At 45.9% G+C, this 24,320-nt stretch overlaps 1 protein-coding gene and 1 long non-coding RNA gene across 10 annotated transcripts in view; both read right to left on the bottom strand.

Annotated features, from left to right (window-relative positions):
- Window positions 1-2,629, bottom strand: part of LOC109552796 (uncharacterized) — a 44,804-nt gene extending 42,175 nt beyond the window's left edge. Inside the window, exon 1 of the long non-coding RNA XR_012324958.1 lies at window positions 225-2,629. This is a non-coding gene — a long non-coding RNA (uncharacterized lncRNA). The remainder of the gene's footprint in view (window positions 1-224) is intronic.
- An 8,360-nt stretch (window positions 2,630-10,989) lies between these two features.
- ARID1B (AT-rich interaction domain 1B) overlaps window positions 10,990-24,320 on the bottom strand; it is a 411,398-nt gene continuing 398,067 nt past the window's right edge. For all 9 annotated transcript variants that reach the window (XM_073789769.1, XM_073789773.1, XM_073789768.1 and 6 more), the window contains 5 exons: window positions 23,574-23,724; window positions 20,791-20,887; window positions 18,603-19,386; window positions 16,632-16,762; window positions 10,990-14,115 (listed from right to left, as the gene is read on the bottom strand). In XM_073789769.1, coding sequence (XP_073645870.1) covers window positions 12,391-14,115; window positions 16,632-16,762; window positions 18,603-19,386; window positions 20,791-20,887; window positions 23,574-23,724 — 2,888 coding nt within the window. In that variant the 3' untranslated portion in view covers window positions 10,990-12,390. The remainder of the gene's footprint in view (window positions 14,116-16,631; window positions 16,763-18,602; window positions 19,387-20,790; window positions 20,888-23,573; window positions 23,725-24,320) is intronic.

Genomic DNA, 24,320 nt, shown 5'->3' with positions numbered 1-24,320 from the left:
GTTCTGGGGAAAGCCAGGGAAACCCCAGCTTACCAATGGCCACAGGACACCTTTTAAGAAAGAGGAAATGTTGCTTTTTTTCCTCTGTAACAGTAAACTCAATAAACGAACAATAAGCTCATGAGAAAACATACAGCTATGAACTGGGGTCATCCCACTCTCTTAACTATACTCCTTTTGCAGGATTTCCTTGGAGGACCTTCCTGTTTCCTCTGAGAGCTTACCTTTGATCCCCAGGGACCAGGCCTTGTGTGGAATGACTCTCGGCTCCCGCCCCTGGGACTCAGGTCTGGAGACAGGTGCCAGTGTGGTGCTGGGCGGCCGTGGGCAAACTCAGGATCCGGCGTTCACTGAGGGGAGGATGAGAAAGCGGGGCCCCGGGGGCTCAGGAGAGGCCTGGGCGAGCTGGAGGAAAGCCAGGACCACTTAGGTTTCCTATTACTAAACACCTCTAATGGACCGAGGTCATTTGTGAGGGAGGACCGTTGGGGGGCCACTGTGAGGGAGGAGTGAGGGCTGGTGCCCTGCGCTGGCTGGGGGCTCCAAACACCAAGCCTGGCCCTGGAGTGTGAGCATGTGTGGTGAAGCGAAGGTCAAGAGCCGTGAGGACAGAAAGCCGGGCCAGCTTTCAGGCTCACCACCTAGTGACACAGGAGGCAACCTTGAGCCCGGGGAGGGTTCAGAGGCCCAGCGCCCGCAGTGACTCAGGGCGCTGCGGACTGACTAAGGGGGGGGCACCTGGGGGTGAAACGGATATTTTCATTACCTTTGAGTATTTAAAAGTATGGCATATACACACACATTGTACCAACATCAAGCTCCTGGTTTTGATACTGAATATGTTTATCTAAGATGTAACCACTGGGGAAACTGGTGAAGGGTACAGGGGACCTCTCTGTACTGTTTGTGCAACTTCCTGTAAATCTGTAATTACTGAGAAACAGAAAGTCATTTAAAAAGATATGGGATAAAACTTTTCTTAACAAAAACCTGGCCATGTCAGGTCACAGAAGTTAGCTCCCACAAATTCCAAAAGGGAAAAATAAGAGCCGGGACATAATTTTCTACCTGAGGCTGTTGGAGTGGAACCACTAGTTTCCCAGGAACTGGCCAGGGCTGGGCATGGGGGCCGATGGAAAGGCTCTAGGAAATGTTGGTGGAGAGCCCCGAGTTGGCATCCATCCCCAGGGCCAATCTGCAAGGGACACTATGATTAGTAAAACGGGGCTATTTCTATAAGGGCCTCTCATGGAGGTGGCGGCAGCAATTAGAGAAAGGTTGCAGCACCCCGGCCAATACACACAGACACACGTGCAGACACACCCAGGCACCCAGACACACATTACCACACTGCCCAGCCACCTCTATGGCTGTACCCCCTACCCCTCACCCTAGTGTAGGGTGGCAGGACAAGCCCTGAATTTACTGGCAAAAGGCCAATGTCCGCGAACGGCCTCCAGAAGCACCCTGAGTGCCGCACTTCGGAGCATAGCAGACTTTTATGGCTGTGTTCTTTCCAACATGGCTTCAACCCTCTCCTTTGTGGCTCACGGAGCCTCCAGTGAAACAAAATTCAATTACAGAAAACATAAAGTTTCCTCTTTACTCCTTTGTGTGAGACTGAAATCTTTTAACACAGTTTCTAACAAAATCCACCTCAAATCCAATAAATTATGGAGAAAAATAGTTGAACTTATAAAAAGATTCAGAAACCTACAATAAGGGGGCTTATGTGAACAAGCATTTTCCTGTGAAATTGATCTTCTCCCAGAAAGAAGAAAACTTTATATTCTCAAAGACACTAGGGAGGGGTTTTCCCTGGTGGCGCAGTGGTTGAGAGTCCGCCTGCCGATGCAGGCAGGGGACGTGGGATCGTGCCCCGGTCCGGGAAGATCCCACATGCCGTGGAGCGGCTAGGCCCGTGACCCATGGCCGCTGAGCCTGCACGTCCGGAGCCTGTGCTCCGCAACGAGAGAGGCCACAACAGTGAGAGGCCCGCGTACCGCAAAAAAAAAAGACACTAGGGAGGAAATTTCATCTATGAAAAGAGAACCATCTGAAATGTTTAAAATACTGTTTCTAGAAGTAAAACATTACTCATTGTTTCTTAGCTCCACAGAAGCAGTGAACAGTGTACTGGATGTTACAGAAAGCCAAACTAATACCTCGAGAAATTCTCTGAGCCCTTAGAAGAAAATATAAAGAGGTGAAAACGACGAATAACAAGGATGATAAAAAGGAAGATCACAGAGTATCTGTTGGGGAGATCGCACAACAGGTTTTCCAGAAGTAAATAACGGAGTAGAGAAGAAGAAATAATAGAAGAAAAATGCTCCGATATAGAAATTTACATAAGCCATAGTCCCCGACAGTAATGCAAGAAAACGAAAGATCACTAGCAAAGAGAAGAACAGGAGGGTAAAAATGAAACCACTTTCAACCGAAAAGAGAGCTCCCCTCGCCCCAGAGCATCCGCGGTGGAGGGAGGAAAAGAAACAATCCTCACCACACAGCCGTCAGGGCTGAAGGAATATTCCCGCGAGAAAATGGATAACTTGAATGTGTCCTACAAAATCAAACAGAAATAAAGGTAAATATTCCAACGAAAAGGTAGGAAAATAACAAAACAACCCAGAGGGAAGAAGGGACGAGAAGCTGAGATTCACAGCGGAGCGAGCAGCCCGGGAAGGAGGGCAGGATGGCGCCCACGCGGTAAGGCAGTGGCGGGGGCTGCAGGTCCCGAGGCCGGAGGAGCAGGAGGCGAGCAGCCCGGGTAAGGGGAGGCCCTCGCGGGCTGGGAGGAGACCCGCGGGGAGAGACGCGAAGGGCGGCCCCATCTCCTGCCGTCGCGGGGCTTCCGGCGCGGAAGTGAACGCTCGCTGGGCCGAGCCGGCGGCGCGGGGCTCTCCCGGGGCCCTGGCGGGGGACGCCAGGCAGCGCACCGGGCCGGGCCCGCTGAGCAGCGTCCGCAGGCCGTTCTGGGGCGCCCTCCCCAGGTGGCTGCGCCGCACGCGGAGGAAGCAGGGGCTGTAAGCCTAGGCGCTCACCTCGGAATGTTCCGGTGACTTCGAAAGGCTGGTCCTGAGGCGCTGGTGGCCGGGGCTGGGGACTTGGCGAGGACCAGGGCCGGCAGGAGAAGGCGGGCCGTGATGGGGGAGCGCCGTGTGGCGCCTCCTCGCTTGCCTCGGACCCCGGCCGTCGTCGCGGCAGCCTGAGGGCACTCCTGGACCCCAGGACGCAGGCCACTGTGGATCCGGCTTAAGTGGCCCAGCTTCTAGATCTATCCCCTGACTCAAGACCGATGTGCCAGAGCCTGCGGAGTCCGGTTTCCACCACCGCTGGGCCGGAGACCGTGCGGAGCGGGCGGCGCTCCGGAGCGCGTGCGGCCCCCACGTGGGCTCCACTACGGGGCACGCAGACGTCAGAGGCCACCTCCCACGGCGAGAACACTGCTGATTGGCCAGTTGGTTTCCTTGATCTGAGCATTTGCGCAGAGAGGAGTAGAATTATTTCTGCCTGCTCACCACGAGGCCCGACTGCTGGTCAGGCAGGACTTCCCTGGTCGACAGTGACGAGCTGTGCCCTCACCAGTCTTCTGAGGAGCATCTTAAACGGGGGCCCGGGCCCAGCCTCGGGAGGCTGGGGGAGGTCTGAAGGGGTGCAGCACATCCCCCTGCCGGACGGCGAAACACCCTCCCCATGCCCATGACCTTCCCCTCGCCGGAGCGCGTGGACACAGAGCATCTCCTATTGGCGGGTGGTCTGCAGCCGGGACTCTGCCCTTGGCTCTCACACCGCCCTCCTGATGTCCTCCACCTCGGGATTCTGCTTCTCCCGGGCTTCTCCTCTTCCTCCCCAGTTTCTCCCTTCAACGCTCTCGTTCTGAATCCTGAGCCCGGCCCTCACGTCTTCCCAGTCAGCACACTCTCCCCTTCTATGCAGATGACACCCACACACCTTCACTCCAGCCTCTACTCAGGCGCTGGCTTCCAGACCTCATGTGCAACTGCCCACTAACTAGCCACCCTAGCATGTTCCATAAGCACCACAAACTCAAGAAGCCCCTGCATTAGTTTCCTGGAGCTGCTCTCACCCAGCCCTCAGCATTCCTTGCTGGAATACTGCAAAACCCCTCATGGTTTTCACCCACCGGTCTCAGATTCTAAGCTGAGGCTCTCATTACACTGTTCCCGAGTTTTAAGTCTTTCCGCAGCCCATTAAGGCCAGCTTTCTCAGGGGGATGCAGGGCTCTCGTGGTCCTGTACTCGCTTGCCTCTCCAGTCTCATCCGCGGCACTCCCACCTCTCCTCTCTCTCAGGTCTCTTCAAAACCTGCAGTTGAACAATATTGGATTTCTTTTAGGTCCCAGAATGCCCAGGGATCTTTCATGACTCTTTCCTATATGATGAGCCCTCTGCCTGGAAAAGAACACCTTTTCTTAGCCCTGCTCCAACTCAGGCATTTTCCTACAGGAAGCCGCCTCAGGTTGCTGGCTCCAAGCCCGGCTGGGTTCTTCCGCTGTATCCTCTGCCCGTGACTCTGCAACACACATCACACTGAATGGTTCTTACTTGCTAACTTGTGGCCCCCTTTAGGCACGTGATGCAACGAGAAAGCGCTATGATTATTAAATGCCTAATATGTGCTAGATGGCAGGCTCAGGCTTTGCCCACTACGTTATGCTGAAGGGAATGGCAGAGGCATGGAGGTAGGCAAATTCAGACCGGGCTGCGGCAGAACACAAGGAACCCTGCTCTTTGGGAAGACCCGCCGGGCCTGAGGCAGCACATGGCTGGCTCTGTCTCCCCCCTGGCAAGTACTGGGCTGGGTTGTGTCCACCCCCGTGCCCTTGCAGGGTGGGAGGGTCAGAAGCCCTCCGTCCTGGAGGTGAGGAGGGCTGGAGGGCGTGGGGAGCTCGTCAGCAGCCGAGCTGGGAAGGCAGGCCTCTCCCGAGGATGATGGGAGCCCTGTGAAATCCCCTGGCAGGGCTGCACCAAAGCTCGGTTTCCTATATGCTTTTGAGAACAGAGTAAACAGACTTCTCACCTCCACCTCCATAAAGGAAGCCAGGCAGGAGGCTTTGAGAGTGTTCTCCAAAAACGAAAGTTCAATTCCCTGGACAAGCACGAGAACTCAAAAACGATCTACAGGCACTTAGGAATCTCACTATTTAACATCGGCCCTTAAAGACAGATTCTGGGTGCGTGGCAGATGCCAGTCTGTATCAAGATGTGATTGCTCAGTACTCTGAGCCCCCAAACTAATATCGAATTTAATTTCCAAAAACAAGGCCCACCAAGATGCAATTCCACTAATTAACAAAACCCTTCTTTTTCCAGATGCATTCCGATCTGTTACCCACCAAAGCAGACATCAAATGTTAAATGTGGGCAGAGGGGATTGCACATCAAGAGTTGGCTGAGAGAGGCCTTCACTCCAAGCTCCCCTTTGGAATTGAAACTCATCTCGATAAATCACCATGGCTCCTCGCCATCAGGAGTCTTCTCCCTTCAGATCTTATGGCCAAGAGAAGTACTGGCCATATGTTCACACCATTTGGTGAAAAATACACTGAACCAACAAAACAAGCATTGCACTTATGGGTAAATTTTTTATCATGCTAAACGTGTATTCATCTTAAATGTGCAGAAGATGTCATGTCATTTTTCCTCCCCTTGGGAACAAATAACTGCTTGAATTAGACCAGCATTTTTAAAGCTATGATCCAAACATAAGCAACTGGTGTCCTCCCCATATGTCCCTTGTCACTTTTCATTCCTCAGGTGTCCTCTTTTGAGTCACAACAAGTGACTGAAAAGTCAGACAGGAAAGAAAAAAATATTATGAAATTAAAACCCTCAATGTTGTCTGGCAGGGGCACCAAAAAGGTCACTGATTGGTAGAAAACTCCAACAGACCCCAGCCAACCTAAGAAACCACAAAGCTGAATGTTGTGCCAGTTCCTACTGGACAGGCCCATTCCCTGGATGACTGTGGATTTCGATTTAAAGCCACCTGGGGTTTGGTTCATTCTAATTTCTCACAAAGTATCATCTATGAAAAGCCCATGGGCCCAGCAGTACTTTTGAGGAAATTTACATTCCAAGTGTTATGATGTATTTGAAAATCTGACATGTCTTGGGAATCTGTCCTTGGCAGAGTATCTTGTGTCCAGTAGGGACGTAATCCTGAGTTTCTAACAGGAGTTCACACAACCTTGGAGGTGAGAAGGGAGGCCCAAGGCAGGCTTGGAGGACTGAGACCTGTAACATGGGTAGCTTACACCAGGGAGTGGGTGATAATTATGTTTGTATCTCAACACATAACATACAGATGAAGCTCTTGAGGACTATGAAGATGACAGCAGAGAGAGGCTGTTGAAAGGACCTGTCATACAAGGACAGAGCGTTGCCCAGAAGTTGCTGATCTGGGTTTGAATTTAGACTGTGTTCCCTTGAACAGAGGCACAGATGTAAAGTGAGCATATGACATTGTGTCTTGGTCATGAGACTTTACAAAAGACACCCCCATCCCCCTGCTTCAATCTGTGGCTAACATACTTCATGGCTTCTGTTTTAAAAGTCCGTGTCTCCTCTGGATGTGGCATAAAGCTGAAAACATTCTTGAGGCAAATATACATCCTTGGAACGGTTTTGTTCCAACTACTTTGTGTGTCAGCCTCTGATTCTGTTCTGCGAGAACGGATGTTATAATGTTCTATACTAAGGCTTCTATAAAGAACAACTAATAGCTGTGAAATTCTTTCAAGTGCAAAAAACATCCAAATGTGAAGTAATTACCACTTACCAGTAAGCAGTGTTATAAATGCTGCTGGTTCTTGCCTGAAGGAATCGCTTTTGTTTGGACAAGGATATCTTCAAGGAGCTGAATCCAAGTTTAGGTTCCATAAGTCTTTGGGAAAATCTAGTTTGTTGAACATACAGATCCAGGGCCAGCTAAATACCAAATTTATGCAGAAGATCAAAGCTCAGGCTTCATTTATTTACCTGACCTTAAGCTTACACGGAAATGAAGAACACCCTTAATTCCACTTCTATATCCCACAGATATATGGCCCATCTCCAGCTAAGTGTGAAGACTGCAGTCCTTTTTCTCTAGGGAAGCTCTCTGCTGTGCATATCAGACGAAAAGGAATAGCAAAGAAAACACTGTGATCGGCCACCTGTGGTATTTGACCCCTGAAATATGTTATGAGCCACTTTTCTTTTTTTTTTAGAAGGACAGGACAGGACAAGTTTACTGCATGACTGCACTGTATTCCAGAGATGTGCTTCTTCCCCAGGCCTGCAGAATGAAAGGTGAGGTCTCCTACCACCTCTGGATATCTGACAGCCAAAACTGACATTCAGTAGAGAAATTATGCAGAATCCCCCTTGGCACTAAACACAGCCAATCAATAGGCTAAGCTTTTACGGCTTTTACTAGAAAACCAAAACCAAACAAACAAGTCACACAAACTGTGCGACTATGAAAATGGAAAGATTCTTAGACCAGATTTTTAAATTATGTGAAATACGCTTTCGGGCACTCACCAAGCGGAAAGTGTGTATGTATGTTTGGGATTCATATATGGTAATCGCTTAGGTTACAAGCCCTTTATACAATTATCTAATTTAATCCTCACCAATCTTGAGGTAGGTGTTACACCCACATTACAGGTGAGGAAGTGAGTTTCAAAGAATCTAAGTACCTTGCTGAAGGTCACGGAGAAGCAAGAGAAGATTCCGTGACGTCTCCTTCAGTGAGGACATCTCAGCTTCAGTTTAAGAAATAAGAATACACTGAGGATAAGCAAGGAACATGGATGTTTAGAAGTCAAGCATGATCCTCGGCTGATGCAGTGATTTCCCAGAGCTCTGCAGCACGTGTATATGGATTAAAAAACAAAATGTCCAAGGTTGGTTAAGTCAGGAAATATTCAGTACTTGGGGTAAACAGATTTCTTTTTTGTAGGATTTCTCAGTCTTTAACGTGATACTATAGATTATAGATGGCCAAGAGGGGAACATGTGAGGAGTGTTTTTTTTTTTTTTTTTTTTAGATCTCCTCTGCTTCTTAGAATATACTTTAGAAAAAGCTGGGAAAAATCCTTGAAAAAGTCCTTGAAATCAGATTCAGGAAGAAAAATGAGTCTCATACTTTGGGACACATTGGATGTTCTTCCCCCACCTTCCCCTCAGGGTTTCATATATTTAAATCCCAAGTGAATTAACTTGACTTTGGCATTTGAGGGGATTGCACGACTTGGATCATCATTAAAACAAACGTACGACTGGAAATCAGCCGATAGAAGCATGAAACACAGTGACTGGAGATGCGCATGGGCGCGTGTGGCGGTTTGTGGAACTTAAGAACAAAAAAGCCCTTAAATAAGGTCTTCTTGTATAGTTTTAGTCAATTCCTGAACTTCCAAGGGCTGATCACGTAAGCTGGGATCACTGGGTGCCAGGCTATTGACTCTGGCTTTTTCCCCTCCACTTGGGAACGTACAAGCACCCTCGTGTGCAGAGAATCAGGAAGGGAACCAGACACTTTAGAGTCACACTGTAGGGCTGGAAGGGGCCTCAGAGACCGGCTGTCCCACTGCGTTTTCTAGAGCTCACAAGCATGTGGGTCAGGCCCCAGCTGAGAGTTGACTGAGTTCTGATTTTAGTCCAGAACTCTTCTTATACCAGACCCCAATTCCCACAGCTAGATCCTCGCTTCACTTCTTAGTCAACAAAATGTACTCAGTGTTCTCAGTGCATAAAAGCTGTATTTGGAAGATGAGTTTATTTCTGTAATTGTCTGACAAGAACGACCAGAACATAACTGAATCAGGGTCTTGGCTCATGAATGACCCTTCAGCACCTAGAACAACAGAGCTTGGCACGCAGCATGTGGTCAGTGCATTTCTGCTGAATTAATGAATAACGTGACATCTTAGCAGGTCATATACTATCACCATGTACTGGCATTTTTAAAAGCTCATTTGACTCTGAGGTTCTCCAAGAGAGCTGACGGGATGGCAGAGTGTGGGCATATCAGGCAGCTGCGCCCAGCTCCCCAGATAAAGAAGTGAAACAAAACTCAGCAAGAAAATGGGCTGTTTGAATTGTCACTTTGGCTCATTTATAATACTTTCTTTGCTTCCTTGCAGGTGAACAGATATGGGAATCTGTACATGGTGTTTGATAAAAAATGAAATATTTCCAGCAGGTTTTAAATGGATGATTTCAGGGCTAAAGCCATTTTCTTTTCGTAAAAGAGGTAGTTAATAGCTTTCATTCTTTATCACCAAACTGCTCATACCCCCTTAAAAGAATCGTTCTCCATTATAACTTTACAAAAACTGCCTAACTAGTTTTTGAATAGGCCACATTCACCAATAAAAACTGATTCTATATCATTCCCAATCTCAAACAAAACATTTGAATAGTTATTTCTGCACACATGCCACCCAGTAATATCTTATGTGACATTAAAGAATTCACTCAAATACCAACAGATTCAACTTTATAGCACCATTCCAAAATACTAAACTTTCTTTGCACCTTTATTTTAATCTTTTTTTTTTTTTTTTGGTACACATTTAAAGTATGGGCATCCTGTAAATTTCTGAAAAGCCTCATAGGAAAAAAAAAAACCAACTCATTTTTAGGACAAAGCAATAACTCAGTTTGTAGGCAAGATGATCTCAGGCAGGTTGTAAGTTCTTCATGGGCTTCTGTAGTCTTCATTCTGGGGTGAAAATGTAGAAAGGATGCTAAAATCTTCCTGGATTATTATAGAGATTATGCTGTGTATCGTATGTAAAATCTTTTTGCTCAGACTCTAGGTATCGATAACAACCATGACAACAACAGTCTTTTGTAATGATTTTACTCTTTTGATTGACAAACTTCCAAGTTTGTGTATACCTTTTATTCATACTCTGTAAGAGAGAAATTAGAATAATATTGAATTCCCTCTTACAAGTCTCCGTATTTGAAGGTTGGAGCACTAGAATCTGTTCTTAGCAAGCAGATGTATTTAAAGTAGAATTATAAATGGGTTTTAAATTCAACATATATTTGGCTGCCTTATTATATAAGAAGACTGAGTAATGTGGGAGTTGCCAGATGATGAGAACGCTTGCAGAAAAAATGTTGTCTTGTAACACTGGAGTCCTGGTTCACACTCTGATGATAACTGAGCGCTCTCGTCTAACTCTTCCATGTATTATCGTGAGTAATGTGCGCCCGGGTAACAGGTCTGGCGAATGGACTTGGAATTTCTGAGTCTGCTGAGATTGTAAGGTGGTGCGAAGAGGTAGAGTCAGAAGGGTGTCCACTAACAGCTGAACTCTGCAGCCGTTTCAAAGAAATTGATTGTTACATAATAGCAGTCAACGACCCAGGAAGAAAAAGTTTAAATTAGAAGTGACAAGTATTAAAAAGCTGCTGTGCACCGGGTAGGAAGGAATATGAGGATATTAATATGCCCTGAAATAGAAATAATCACTTTGCACTATGTACACCACATACAATATAACATATTCTTCTTAACATTGCACAATATAAATATTATACACGGTGGAGTAAACTAATGCAAAATAACTTTGAGGCACACAAGAGAAACATGGAATAGATTGAACTCTGATCGAAATTAAGATGGGGATAGAAAAAGGCAGGGTGTTAACCTGGCAGGCCAGTGAGCTCCTGGGATCTCACCTCAAGGGCCGGCAGCCACCTCCCATGCACACTGAAAATTCTCATACCTCAATGTTGTTAGAGTTGACCGCTTCAAACAAAGACTAATTAGCTAAATACTTTGAGAAAATCAAACTGTTGCTCCCCACTCTCAAGTAGGTAATCCTTAAAGGTCCCTCCCGACCTCAGGGTTTCTTAACGAGGGGCTATGTTAGTACACGGCTGTTTTCCCCCTATTTGTTACTTGGTTACTATGAAACCATTTTAAGGAAACTAGAACAGTATTCAAGAACACCCATCACAGTGCTTAACAAGATTTAATGTACATTTATTCTTAACATGTGGAACATATAAAGATTTTATACTGAATAAATGATATTCATTAAGCCAGAGGAAAAGGAGGAATTTACATCAAGTTTTTTTCTTTTTTTTTTAAACTACATTATCTTGAAATACAAATGTGGATTCTCTTCACTGAAAAATCTTTGAAGTTGTGTTTCTTCCTTTTAGTTGTATTTTTTTCTTTTTGTCTGTACTGGTAACCATTGTCTAAATCAATCCATATGCAACCATTTCCACACCTTGATTCATGAAGCAAATTGTGATCAGCTGCTCTCCCGAAATAGAGCATGACTTTATACATACAGAAACTTGTACATTACCCTCTTTTTTTTGTTTTTTTTGTTTGTTTTTGTATTTTTTCTTTTTTTTTGGAGATATGGCCCTAATGAAAAAATATATAAAATAAAAATAAAAAATTATTTAAATCTACCATCACTTCGTAGTTACCACATCATGAAAAAGAAACTAAAAACTCTGTACTAAAAAAAAAAAAAAAAAGGAAAAGAAAAAGAAAAGAAAAAATGAGGGTATGTTTAATGTACAACTTCTATATACATCACAGCCCATAGGCAGTAAAAAAAATATTTAAAAAATGATTAAAGGAATTGTGAAGAACTGTCATGTGGAAGGTCAAACAACAGACAGCAGACATGACGGTAGTGGTGAGGAAGCAATTTCTGTTGATCGTTGTCAGGTATGTGTTTTCAATCTTAACTTAAAGAAACATTGTTTTTGCTCCTAGCCTAATGTAACCATTTTCCTGTGGAGAAACCAGTATCATTTCATACTTTGACTGCTGACTGACACACCTCCGTGAGCCCCTATACCTACATCTCTAGAAGTTTCTATTGCACAGAGCTTTGGGCGATGGGATGCAGTTTTAATTTTTTCATTATTTGAAGAATAACACAGCTAGGAAATTGATAATTTTTCACCTTTTTGCCTCAGTGTGGTGAAATTTTCCCATCTTAGCATCTTTTACCCTAACTTTTTTCTTTAAAGTCAATTCGCTTCCCAAAAAATGCAGTAAGACATGGAAAAGCACATTAAAAAGAAAACCGGTGAAAAACAAAAAGTGACCTTTGAATGCACTAGACAGCAACTTTGGTTAAAAAAAAAAAACCAACAAAATAAAAAAAAACCCAAAAGGATGTACTTATACACACAGATGGCAAATATTAATTTCATAACTGTTCGAATTAATTATCTCTTTAATTCCCAATTGGTAAATAGTGGATGGGGCAGAGGAGCAAAGATTTTCTTTCCATCTTCCTACACTGGAGAAACAAGAACAGAAAACAGCCAGTTATACGGGAGCCTCTAGTCTTCACTCACACATGCTGCCTTCTCACTGATGTCATAACTGCCCAATCTGAAACAGTACATCACAGATGACAGACGCAACCAGAGAGTTCAGGACGGCTGATATCGAGATATCCAGCAATCGACCCTCGTGCAGAAGGAACTCTGAGCGGTTCTCGTCCACTCTGGCCATGGCCAGCAGAGCCTTGGCCGCCCTGCACATCATGTCCACGCTAGGGGGCTCTAGAGGCGGGGGCTGCATGTGCATGAGGTTATGCTGGCTCTGCTGATACTGGGCCATCGTGACCCCATCCTCTAGGAAGCTTATCAAGTTCCCGATGCTTCCTTTCTGCACAGCTATGGCCCTTGCAGCCAGCGCGTCCCCTTGGGCAAGGTTCGATAAAAGCGCCATGGACATTTCTCGACAGACTGGGTTTTTGCGATCCCCAACGTACCTAACTAACGTGGCATAGAATTTCTCCTGACGACTAAATGGAGGCGTAGCCAAGATCAGGTCCACATTGTTGTCCTGGATGCTGAGTTTACAGAGCGTCTCCAGCACAAGTCTCTGAGGCGACAGGACAGAGTTGGGTCCCACAGTGGGAAAGGGGTCTTGTGCCTCTGCTGACGGGCACACCATCCAGTGCAGCAAGCCATCCAATATTGGCAAGCAGATGCTTTCCGTGTAAGCAGACAAGTCTAGCTGCCCAGAAATGTTGGCCAAGGTGACCAACGTGTTATCCCTTAAGACCTCGAGGCAGTCCCACCACCACTCATCTTTGCTGCAGGCCACCCCTTTGTCCTCGTCTTCCTCCTTCTCGTAGGTCTGCGGCGCTCGTTTTCTCTCGGGATGCTCGTGGTGAAGAAGAATCAGCTTCCCCAGGATCAGCACCAAGCCTGGATGTTTGGACATTTCAGCGTCATTTCCAGGCACAAAAGACAAGCTCCGGACAATATTCGACACGCAGATGCAGCGCTTAGCCAGCGAGTCCTGCCAGTGCGCGACGGTGCAGAGCGGAGCCTCGTCCCGGCTCCGCGGCTCGTCCTCCAGCAGCTTGATATTGCGGTGACTTTTGGCTTGATGGATTCCAAAGGGAAACTTACTGCTTTCGGTTTGGGTACCAGGGTTTGCGTCTTCAGGAAGAGCCCCTGGCCGAGCAGACAGGACGTCATCAATGGTTGCAATGATGCTCTTCTCTTGCTGCTCTTCAGGGTCCCCTTTGCCTTCTTGCTCTTTCTTTCTACCCGTGGCGCTTAAAGGGGGAGGTGGACGCCTGCGAGGAGGAATTTCCATCTTGCTCTCAAAGTGAGTCTGGATGTGCTCGGTGGTGTCCCCGCCACCGAGCTGCCAGTGCAGAAGTCCACTGCTGAACTCCTGAACACGGCCCAGCTTGTCAGACCGGTCGACGACAAACAGGTTGTTCTTTTTGACTATCTTTATTGGCAGCTTGTCGAACTTACTGGCTTGCCTGGGCTTCTCCTTTGGATCCGCGGTGGCATCGGGGGAGGCCAAGGCCATGCTGCTCCTGTCCTCAGTCTCCGCCTTCCCACCGTCTTCCTCCTCGTCCTCCTCCTCGTCTTCCTCCTCATCAATACATTCGGCATCTTCTTCCTCTTTCCCAGAATCGTCGGCCAAGGACTGGCTGTCATCTCTCTTTACCACATTGTGATCAAGTGCTTTTTGGCTGGGGTCTCCCACTTCATATTCCATAAGAATCCCAAAAATGTCAATCAGGCATTTCCTAAAGTACTCTACTAAAAGTTCGAGAAATCCGGACAACTAGAGAGACGAGAAAGAGAAGAGGTACCATGTCATAACCTCAGGTGCGACTGAGTGGGTGAAAATCCTGAGAGCTAGCAATGCATTTGCTATGATTATTTTCATGTTTTGATTCCTTTTTGGCCAGGCCAGGAAAGAGAAACCATATGTCAGCTAGAACTATCTTCCTGAATTTTTCATTATTGATCAAACCAACATTTACCATCTTTCTTATTTGCTGTTTACCTTCTTACAGTATCAACATGAAAACTTCCTTGTTATTTTCACATTTCTGATATTGTCAGTGAGGGGGTGCTCTGCTGTTCTGTACCTTTGTTTCTGACTTAGACACGATGCAATCATGACTAGAAGAGTGGGAACGTGGATTTTCTAGACTCATTTACCCAAACTGAGTCTGTCCTCTTATTTATCTAAAACTTTGCTTGCCTGGATTTTTATGGTTATTATTCTAGGATTTTATGGTTATTTTTGTCTTAGGTGCCATAGGTTATTCTAATTTACATTCTCCATATATTTGGGGGAGAAGATAATTTCAGCAATGTAGTAGCTCATAAACGCAAATCAATTTAGTCCCTGATAAATGAATGAGAATGTTTCACAGAACGCACTTGTGTATTTTAGCTATTCACAACTCCAGCTGAAAGACAAAAGCCACTATGAGAACCATCTTTGTTTCCTTTAAGCAAATGTTTATATCAAGAGAACCAACATACTCCATGGTTAGCAACTGGCCTGATCCCTCCCTCAATCCCGTGCTGCTGCATTTAGGGATGATAAAGGGTAAGTAAGTGAACAAGGATTTCTTAATGACAGATGTTATGGAAATCAACCATAATTTCATATCCTGCTGTAAGTTTCCTGAAAGTGGGTTTGAAACAATTATTAAGAAGTAAGAGGAGGGCTTCCCTGGTGGCGCAGTGGTTGAGAGTCTGCCTGCCGATGCAGGGGACACGGGTTCGTGGCCCGGTCCGGGAAGATCCCACATGCCGCGGAGAGGCTGGGCCCGTGAGCCATGGCCGCTGAGCCTGTGCGTCCGGAGCCTGTGCTCCGCAACGAGAGAGGCCACAACAGTGAGAGGCCCGCGTACCGCCAAAAAAAAAAAAAAAAAAAAAAAAAGAAGCAAGAGGAAACCCAAGGACCAACCAGACAGTACTTGCCTTTAGGGGAGGAAGGCACAATTTTTCAGGTGGAGGTTTGGATGTCGCCCCCCTCCCACCCCGCCCCCAACTTAAAGCTTAGTTTCTTCCCAGGGCAAGGGAAGAGGGAAAATTGCTGACGCAATTCTGGTTATGAAAAAGTGTGCTCAAGAGCAGTTAGTTCACCTAGCGTAAGGATGAAAAATTATTCCTCTAGCAAAGGTAGTATATATTCTTTTAATACTTATTTTCTGTTAAAATGGATTTCATGCAATGTTTATAACCTTATTAATATACTTGCTATCAACTGAAGAATTGCCTTTCAGGGCTCTAATGAGGACTTAAATGAGAGAAGAAAGAGGAAGTGGAAGATTCTGGTCCTAGTTCAGGAGAAGCAATGCAATTAGATGTTTTGGCTTTTTTCGGCAAAAGCAGAGTTGTTCATACACAGAAGGGAAAATAACCTTTTCTGATTTTTGTTTCTAAATATTTCTTAAAAAGTCTGTAGTCCAGCTGACTCTTGGGCCTTTTTCCTAATCCTCTGCTCCCTTGTTCTCTTCTAGCTATTATGCTGGAAGCTACTTGAAGACTAGAACAGAACAAAGGAGGGTTTTTTTTTTTTGTTTTTTTTTTTAAAGTAGTAGGCTTGTAAATGACTGCTTCAAAATAGCCTTGAGGGAGGCAGAGAAGGGAGGGAATGGACCAAGAAACAAGTTTGGCCGTGACCTCATTACTATTGCAGCAGAATGATGGGTACAAGGGGGTTTCTTAAACCGTTTTCTCGACTTCTCTGTAATATTGGTTTGGCCAAAAAGTTCGTTCGGGTTTCCATAACAGACAAAACCCAAACGAACTTTCTGGCCAACCCAATACTACACATTTTCTGTAATATAAAAATTCTTTTTAAATTTTACATTTCTTTTTAATAAAAGAAAGATGTTAGGTCCCCCTGGAAAATAGGGTAATGTCTCACTGCTATCTACTGTATGGTAATGTCTCATCCAACACTGACTACAGCCATAACTTTGTGTTACATTTGGATTAATTCCCATTGGCCTGCTAATATTCATTCTAAACAACAATTTAATTTCACCACTATTGTCTATTCCATATACATACACACATGTGCACACAAGGTCACTATTTTCTTATGAGATATATAGGTATGTGTGTATTTATACTAAAGACTGAAATAAATTATTATTCCAGACAAAATTCTCAGACAACTACACATTGACTGATGTTGGTTTATAACAGCTGCAATGATAAAAAAAATGTTAGCTGGTGAGTGCTAATTACCTGAGGCATTAGCTTAAGAATTAGGCAGTACTTCACTTTCTTATTCTAATTTGGTCCTCAGCTGGATTGCTGCTGGCTTACCTGGGAGAGATTGAAAGTAGTGACAGTGCTGTCATCATACAGAAGAATATTAATAGTGTCCAAAGCCCAAGTACTTTCAGCCAGAAGACCTGACTTAAGGGACATCATCACACGCCAGGCCTCAGGAGTAACTAAAAACGGGGGAAAAAACAAGGATGTGATTAATACTAACTCTACGCACGAAAGAATAGAAAATAACAAAAGAAAAAGAAGCAGAGTGTTAAGTTAAATACTGATTTTAAACAAATGTTCTGAGGGACAGTTAAACGTGGTCATTTCAGATTCTTAGGTGGAGGTGACAGCTGCACTAAGAAACTTGTGTGGTTGAAGAGCTTTTCGCTTCGCAGGTTAAACAGAGGTGGGAGTGAGTAAGCATGAATGAGCCTTTCCGTATGTCTTCTTTTGCTTCGTTCACAAATGTCTCAAGGTGGCGTCTTCCGAAGGCTGGTGAATACGCAGAATATAAGCAGAATTTAATTCCCAAGCAGCACCTTCTCAGATACAAAGCCTTCATTCTCCCGTGCTGTCTTCTGTCTGAGCTCCTGCCCACACAACGTGCTGCTAAGTATTAGCACTTTGACGGTTCAGGTTTTTCAGGAGGTTGGCTTGAGCCAGAGCGATAAGGGGAAAAGATCTGTAAGATCTGTCAAAAGATGGGGCTGGGAGGAGAGGCCCATCATGTGCCTGAAATTTCAAGGGAAGCCATCTCAGGAAACCGGCGGCAGCACGTGGTTCCGGCAGTCGGAACTCCCCACAGCAGCAGGCAGCCCAGACGCCAACAGCAAGCTTCCGTGTGGGGGTCGTGGGTTTCCACCTTTATTTTAATTCCATCTAGTTCTCAAATTTTCTAAGATAGGCACATAATACTTTTGCAGTAGAAAAGGCAAGCTTTCATTTTAAAATAAGGAACATAAGTTTCCCTAGGTTGGTATAACATGGACTAAGAAATTTTTTTAAAATTTAAATATATATATATTTATTTAAACATCTATACACACACACATAAACACACAAATACATGCGTATATTTTTACATATATATTTCCATACGTAACATGGTGCTCAGGGTCTATCTCTCTCTCGCCTCCAGTACCCTTTCTATGTAGAACTCCTTACTCCCCACCCCCCATATACATCCTTAATGTCCAGTGATTGAAAACATCCTTAATAGCTTTAATTTTCTAATCACTGCAACTGATTTCAAGCCACGTGATTCTGAGATTTTTGCAAAAAAATTTTTATACAACTGAACCCTATTATTTCTTTTGCTGTGTTAAAAAGTACTTCAAAAACAATGCAGAAAAACTCTGGGTACTCCCAGATACTCCGAATCTCTATTTAGTATTCAGAACGCTCCGAATAGGATGACTAGGTGACATCAGCGTTCAACGGAAAGAGTTCCTCGGCCGCTCTCAGCAGTGCTGCCCGGATTACAGCAATTCTGTGTATCGTGTCATATGGAGTTCCATACTGCACATCACGCATCTATCTACACAGCACAGTCAGTTTTCTGTTCAGCTCCTGGGGAAACTCACTGTATGTTGTTGCCAAAATTACAGAGTGACCTGCCGTCAAATCTTCTCAGGCCGCCCTAGTGTTTCGTCAGCCTGGCAGCTGTTCTATTAGGCACACATGGCAGAGATTGAGTGTTTGGTTAAGATCAAATCTTTAAGCCCAAAACACAGTCCACAGTCACTGAGGAATCCCTGGTCTCTCACATGGAGCTCTACCCTCTCGCACAAATAACACTCACACGTAAAAATGCCATTTTAACTCTCGCTCTTCTCTGGCACTACTGCTTAACTCATATGAGCAGCTTCCAACTGTAGCTCCTGCAAAAAAACACGTCCTGATGGTCTGTAGTCACAGAATGGCATCCCTTTGAGATTAAGCAACTACATCCAACCTGAAGTTAAAGTTCTAGATCACAACAGGAATTCATTTCAGGAGCAGAGCCTTGGGAGTACTTACCAATATCTTTTGAGGTAATCTTCCGCCTTTGTTTCAAGACGGGCTGTGACGCTTCCACAGAGCCAGGAGGAAAGGTAATCTCCCTTCTGACTGGGGGCGGCTGGGGGGCCGGCCCCGTGACCTGGGCCGTGGGGACGGTGGGCATGACCTTCTGCATCTTCATGGAGGGGAGGAAGGGGGACTTGCTGGGAGACATGCGGCTCTCCAGGGAGCGCTGGAAGGAGGCGGGGCTGGGCGCCCTGGAGATATGATTTGGCAGCGACGGTGGCGTCTGGTAGGATGACTGAGGCGGGCGCGTGATGGGCTGCATGGAGGCTGAAGAGGACATGTAAGGCTGACGCTGGCTGACGTGAGAAGGCCACTGGCTCTCGTGGTTTATCCTTTGATCAGGTACCATCATGTCGTCCGTGCGGTTCATGCCTGGGTAAGGAGGTGTCTGTGCAGGGCCGCCGGGGCCTTGCCTGCTCTGGTAGGGATAAGGCATATCGTTGCGTGTCGCCCACATACTCTGCTGAGGCCCTTCACTGGAAGACGACTGCATTGGGCCGCCCATCATCTGGGGTGGGATCCCGTGCGCCTGTATCTGCCCCGGGCCTTGCATCCTCTCCCTGGTGTAGGGGTACGGGTACTGTCCCTGGATGGGCCTCCTGTCGGGTCCGGAGTAGGAACTTCCGTACTGGTTATACATCTCTTGCTGCTGGTTGCCATACTGCATGTTGTACATGTCTCCCTCGTGGCGTTTGGCTGGAGGCCCATACACGCCATCCATATGGCGCTTGTAATTCTGAAAATTCACACAAAGACAGATCATACTGATGTGCTTTTCCAGGTATAATCACACACTTGAATTATGCAGAACAGTTATTACCTGGTAGAATGTGCATTTCCAAATGAATATGGGAAGCTCCCACAACATCTACGGACTAACAATTTACGCACTATATTCAGTATTGCATAAACCAGGTCACGTACTCTGAAGGAGCTTCCGCGGTTCGTTTTCATGTGCTTCAAATTTTCTGCGGGGGGGCGGGGGGGGGGGAAGCCTTCTCGCCTGGTTATTTTCCAGGGCTGCAATTTGGGGAGTGTATGGTTTTGGTGACCACCACAGAGGCAGTGCCGAACAAGGGCTTGGGGATGCACTAGGGTGACTTCCGTAGGTAGAGAGAGACCTCATCGGAAGGGACTGAGCCCTTTGAGGGCCAGCCCGAAGGGGTCCTGGGCTAAACAGATTCCTTGGGCCTAACTTTACAGAATAACTTCCACACGGAACCTGGCTCTTCAGACTGGACCTGTGCCCCCTGACACCTGACATTCCAGGGCCCCGTCCCGACTTCCAGCTTGTGTGGGTCACATTCTCCATGAAAGCCTCTGAGGGCAGGGCTGGTGCAGCCCTGCTCCTAACTCTCCTCCCCAGGGACGCCGGGGGTTCCAGCACTTGATCAGGGTGGGAAGCTCCTGATGAGAGGGAGGGAGGGAGATGCTCATATGCTAATTAGCGTTCTTTCACTTTACTTGAAAACTATTTAAGATCAGTTGGTTTGATAATACAATTCACTGTAGAAACATGCTCCAATAAAATTAAATAAATGTTTAAAATCCCTTCTATTTTACAAGAGGTCTTAGACCTGAAAAGTGGTTTAGAAACAGTAAATTCCTGTGTCTGAAAAGCCATGGCATATTGTGCAATCCTCTGCACTGGTCGTGATAACTGCAAGGTTACCTCACATACTTCACCACCATCTCTGAGCTGCAGCGCTGTGTAAACAGCATGAACCTAACACCTATCCTATAAAGTGAAAATAGGCGGTCATTAATATCTTACTCTTAAAAACAAATCAACTTTCACTATTAGTATGTAATATTTTAAGTTGTTTTCCCTACATATCCTCTTTAAAACATATCGACAAATTTCTGTGCTAAAATGAACACACATATGTCTAAACCATACTTGAACTTGGGCTTATTATTTACAAGGATGAAATGTCCTTAACTTCCTACGACATGTTATATTTTCAAGAGCTATTTCTAATTTTCTGATTTCAAAATCCTAGGAATATTTTTGAGCAAAAACAAACATAACCTGATTGTTATATGTCATTTTTGTTATACTTCCTAAAACTGTCCAGAAGTAGTACGAGTTTGAATTTTAAACAGAAAGCACAGAGATGCATGCCGCTCGCCAACTCACCGTCTGCTGTGGATACAGGCCCGGCTGGTGTCCTCCATATGCTGGCTGTCCTGAGGGAGGGCCTTGGCCTGGGTACTGTTGCCCGTAAGGTTCATGCCTAGAATGAGGCATTCAAAGAGAACTTCACTTACCATGGACCTCAGGCCAAGGGAGGAAGGAAGAGTCCATTTCTGGAAACCCCACTGCACCCTCCAGACAGGCGCTGGCAGCTGCAGCAGCAGTTCAGCTCCCAGCAGAAGGGGTGGTAGCACCCACTCTGGGGACGCTGCCGATCCCTGGCCGGTGGATGGGAGGAGCCCCGCTGGACGGAGCCACCCTCCGCCTCTGAAGAGAGGCCCCGCCCATCCACTGAGGGACGGGGAGGGCACGGCACAGGCTGATGTGAGGTATTAACGAGGGCAAGAAATAACAGGAGGGGCTTGCCTGGTGGTGCAGTGGTTGAGAGTCCGCCTGCCAATGCAGGGGACACGGGTTCGAGCCCTCCACATGCCGCGGAGCAACTAGGCCTGTGAGCCACAGCTGCTGAGCCTGCGCGTCTGGAGCCTGTGCTCCGCAACAATAGAGGCCGCGACAGTGAGAGGCCCGTGCACCGCAATGAAGAGTGGCCCCCGCTCGCCGCAACTAGAGAAAGCCCTCGCACAGAAACGAAGACCCAACACAGCCATAAATAAATAAATAAATAAATCTTTAAAAAAAAAAAAAAAAAAAAAAAAAGAAATAACAGGAGAACCAAAGAATCAAAGCAGTATTTCTAGGAGTACCAGAACATTGGCATATAATGGTGGAAAATGTTTATATGTCTTACTTTCTCATCATGAATATAAAATGTGCAAGTTTTTAAAGGGATACTTCAAAATCAATCCAAATGATACTAAGTATAGACAAAGCTACTCAAAATTTCAAAGTCCTATGACCTTAAAAGGCTACAAAAAAGAATAACAGGGATGATTTAAGTACGTCTATTAAATCTTAAAATGGGAATGAGCAATACATTTATTTCATATTGAGAAGTTATAAATACCATAAAAATAGCATGTTTAAAAGACCAATGAATCGAAAACTTAAAAACTAAGCTGGTGTAGATAGTATATTGAATCTTGTAAGAAAGAGAATACTTGGACTGAATATACTCCTAAACTGGTCAAGGAGTGAGAATAAGAAGGAAAATAAATGAATTTTTAGAATATCACATGTAAAACAGATACATGGGAAGTTTTTGCTAATGACATGGATATCTAGAAGGTAGCTTACAGTTAGGAGGAAAAAAATATAATTGACATGGATAAAATTTCAGCCGAACGAGTAACACTTTTCAGAAGAGAAAACTTAATGAGGTAAATCCTAATGTGGTAGAGTCCAAATGACTATTAAACCCAGGCCACGCACTATTCCAGAAAGCATTCCAGAAGAAACAGAAAAGCATATTTGCTTGGGTTCCTTTAAGAATATATGTCCCAGGATGACTGTTCTCCATTTAATCCCATCAGCCTACCCCTCACCCCCTACCCTCACCAAAGCTTTTCCTGGACCCTCAAAAACAAACCAAACCTTAGTAAAACCCTGATGCAGTACACTAGACATCACACAATGGTAACTGACTGAGGCAGATTTCACAAATAAACCTTCACTAGGAGGTCAGAATAAGAAGTCGAGATTCCTGAGTCACTATTAGAAAGTACCACATGGCTTTGAGCATGTGAGGCTGTGTAACTCAAGAACCAGGCTCACAGAGGATGCTAGAAAGAAACCTTATTCGGTAAAACAGTGATTTTTCAAACCTTTTTTCCTTTGTGTTAAACCAGGGACACCTCACTACCTAACCTACAGCATGTGTACTGAGGAAAGGGGAGCAGTGTGGACGGAGGCCTCGCCACATGGGATTCCAAGGAAGCGATGGAAACCATTGCCTGTCCTGAGAACTGCCCGCGCAGCGACAGTTAGAAAAGGAGCCTTCTACGGCACCTCCACTGGTTTTCTTTAAAAATGTTAAATCGAAGCCTTTGTTTCTGAGCACTTCTCCGTTAGGGAGGTAACGAACATGCCAACCAAGGGAAGGGGCTTCCGTGGTTAAGGACCAAGGTCAGGAGCCTTCTTCACACAAAGAAGTCCACCCTAAGCCACTATTTTAGGAGGGAGCTTCCTCTCAGAGACGTTTCAATGACTTTCCTTCTATCTTATTAAAATAATCTGGGCCAGTAGTGCAACCTTACTTGCCATTTTAATATCAAGATGCTGTCCTGAAAAAAAAAAAAAAAAAAAAAAGCTGCCCTGGCTTTTCTCAGAGATGTTTATTAAGGAACAAAGTATTCCCTCCCTGTTTAAAATGTTCACAGTGGAAACAACTGAAAAAACAACACCTGGAAGACCTTACCAAGAACCACTACCACTGAGCCTGCTGGCAGCCCAGTGTGGTACCACTGCCAAGACCTCGGCCTCTGGGAGACAGGCTGGCGCTGAGGTCACAGGAGGAGCCAGGTGTGGAGGCTCGAGGCGTGACCGTCCTGGCTCTTGCATCCTGAGAGAGGAGACTCTTGCCCTGGCCAGCCCAGCCCCAGTATATTTCTCATTTGTGCTTTTGGGCACTCGCTAATAAAAATACAGCTGTACTTGGTGGCCTGGGGACAAGGTCCTTCTCCCCAGTCCTGTGACAGTCGTCGACTGAAGGCAGCCACCTGACACGCACAATCCTTTGAAACTCCATCGGCTCCCCGGGATCAGAAGTGTGTGTGTGAGGAGGGCAGTTTCTAGTGAGTTACCTCATCTTCCTCTTAGGAAACACTCACCTTCGATCGTAACTGGCTCCATAGGGAAACGGCTGCCGCTGCCCCATGCCTAGACTGGACATCGCTCCAGACGGGCTCTGGTTGTACATGTCCTGCATGCTGCTGGCAGCCATCTGTCCTTGCGTCATAAACGGCTCACTACTTCCAGGCACTGCAATATTTTCAGGAACAGACGAAAAATTAAGCACTTTCAAAAGCCAAAGGGCCCAAACATCCCTTTCTAGTCATTGCTGTTATCCTTAATATGACAGACAACAATACCGACGAAAGAGCATAAGGTCTGGAGTCAAGATGGGCCCTGTTGGGGCAGGATTCTAAGATGGACCCTGAGGTCCCCCTTCCCCACCCCCGTACACACCTTGTATGAGTCTCTCCCTCTGAGTGTGGGTAGAACCTACGAATGGGATAGGATGTCACTCCCAGGATTATGCTACATCACAGGGCAAAAGGGATGTCACAGATGTAATTAAAGTCACTAATCAGCTGGCTGAACTAACCAAAAGGGAGAGCACCTACGTGGGCCCTTTAAATCAGCATCTAGAGGTGAGAGACGAGCAAGTCGGAGACACTCTCCCCCGCTGGCCTGAGAGGCCCATGTGTTAGGAACGACGGAAGCCTCCAGGAGCAGAGAAGGCCCCAGATGACGGTCAATAAGAAAACGGGACCTCAGTCCGACAACTGCGAGGAAACAAATTCCGCCAACAACCTGAACAAGCTCAGAAGAAATGGAGTCCCGGCTGACAGCTT

The sequence above is a fragment of the Tursiops truncatus genome, chromosome 12 (genome assembly GCF_011762595.2).
Source record: "Tursiops truncatus isolate mTurTru1 chromosome 12, mTurTru1.mat.Y, whole genome shotgun sequence".
Classification (NCBI taxonomy): domain Eukaryota; kingdom Metazoa; phylum Chordata; class Mammalia; order Artiodactyla; family Delphinidae; genus Tursiops; species Tursiops truncatus.
This window is presented reverse-complemented; position numbering and strand designations above follow the sequence as displayed.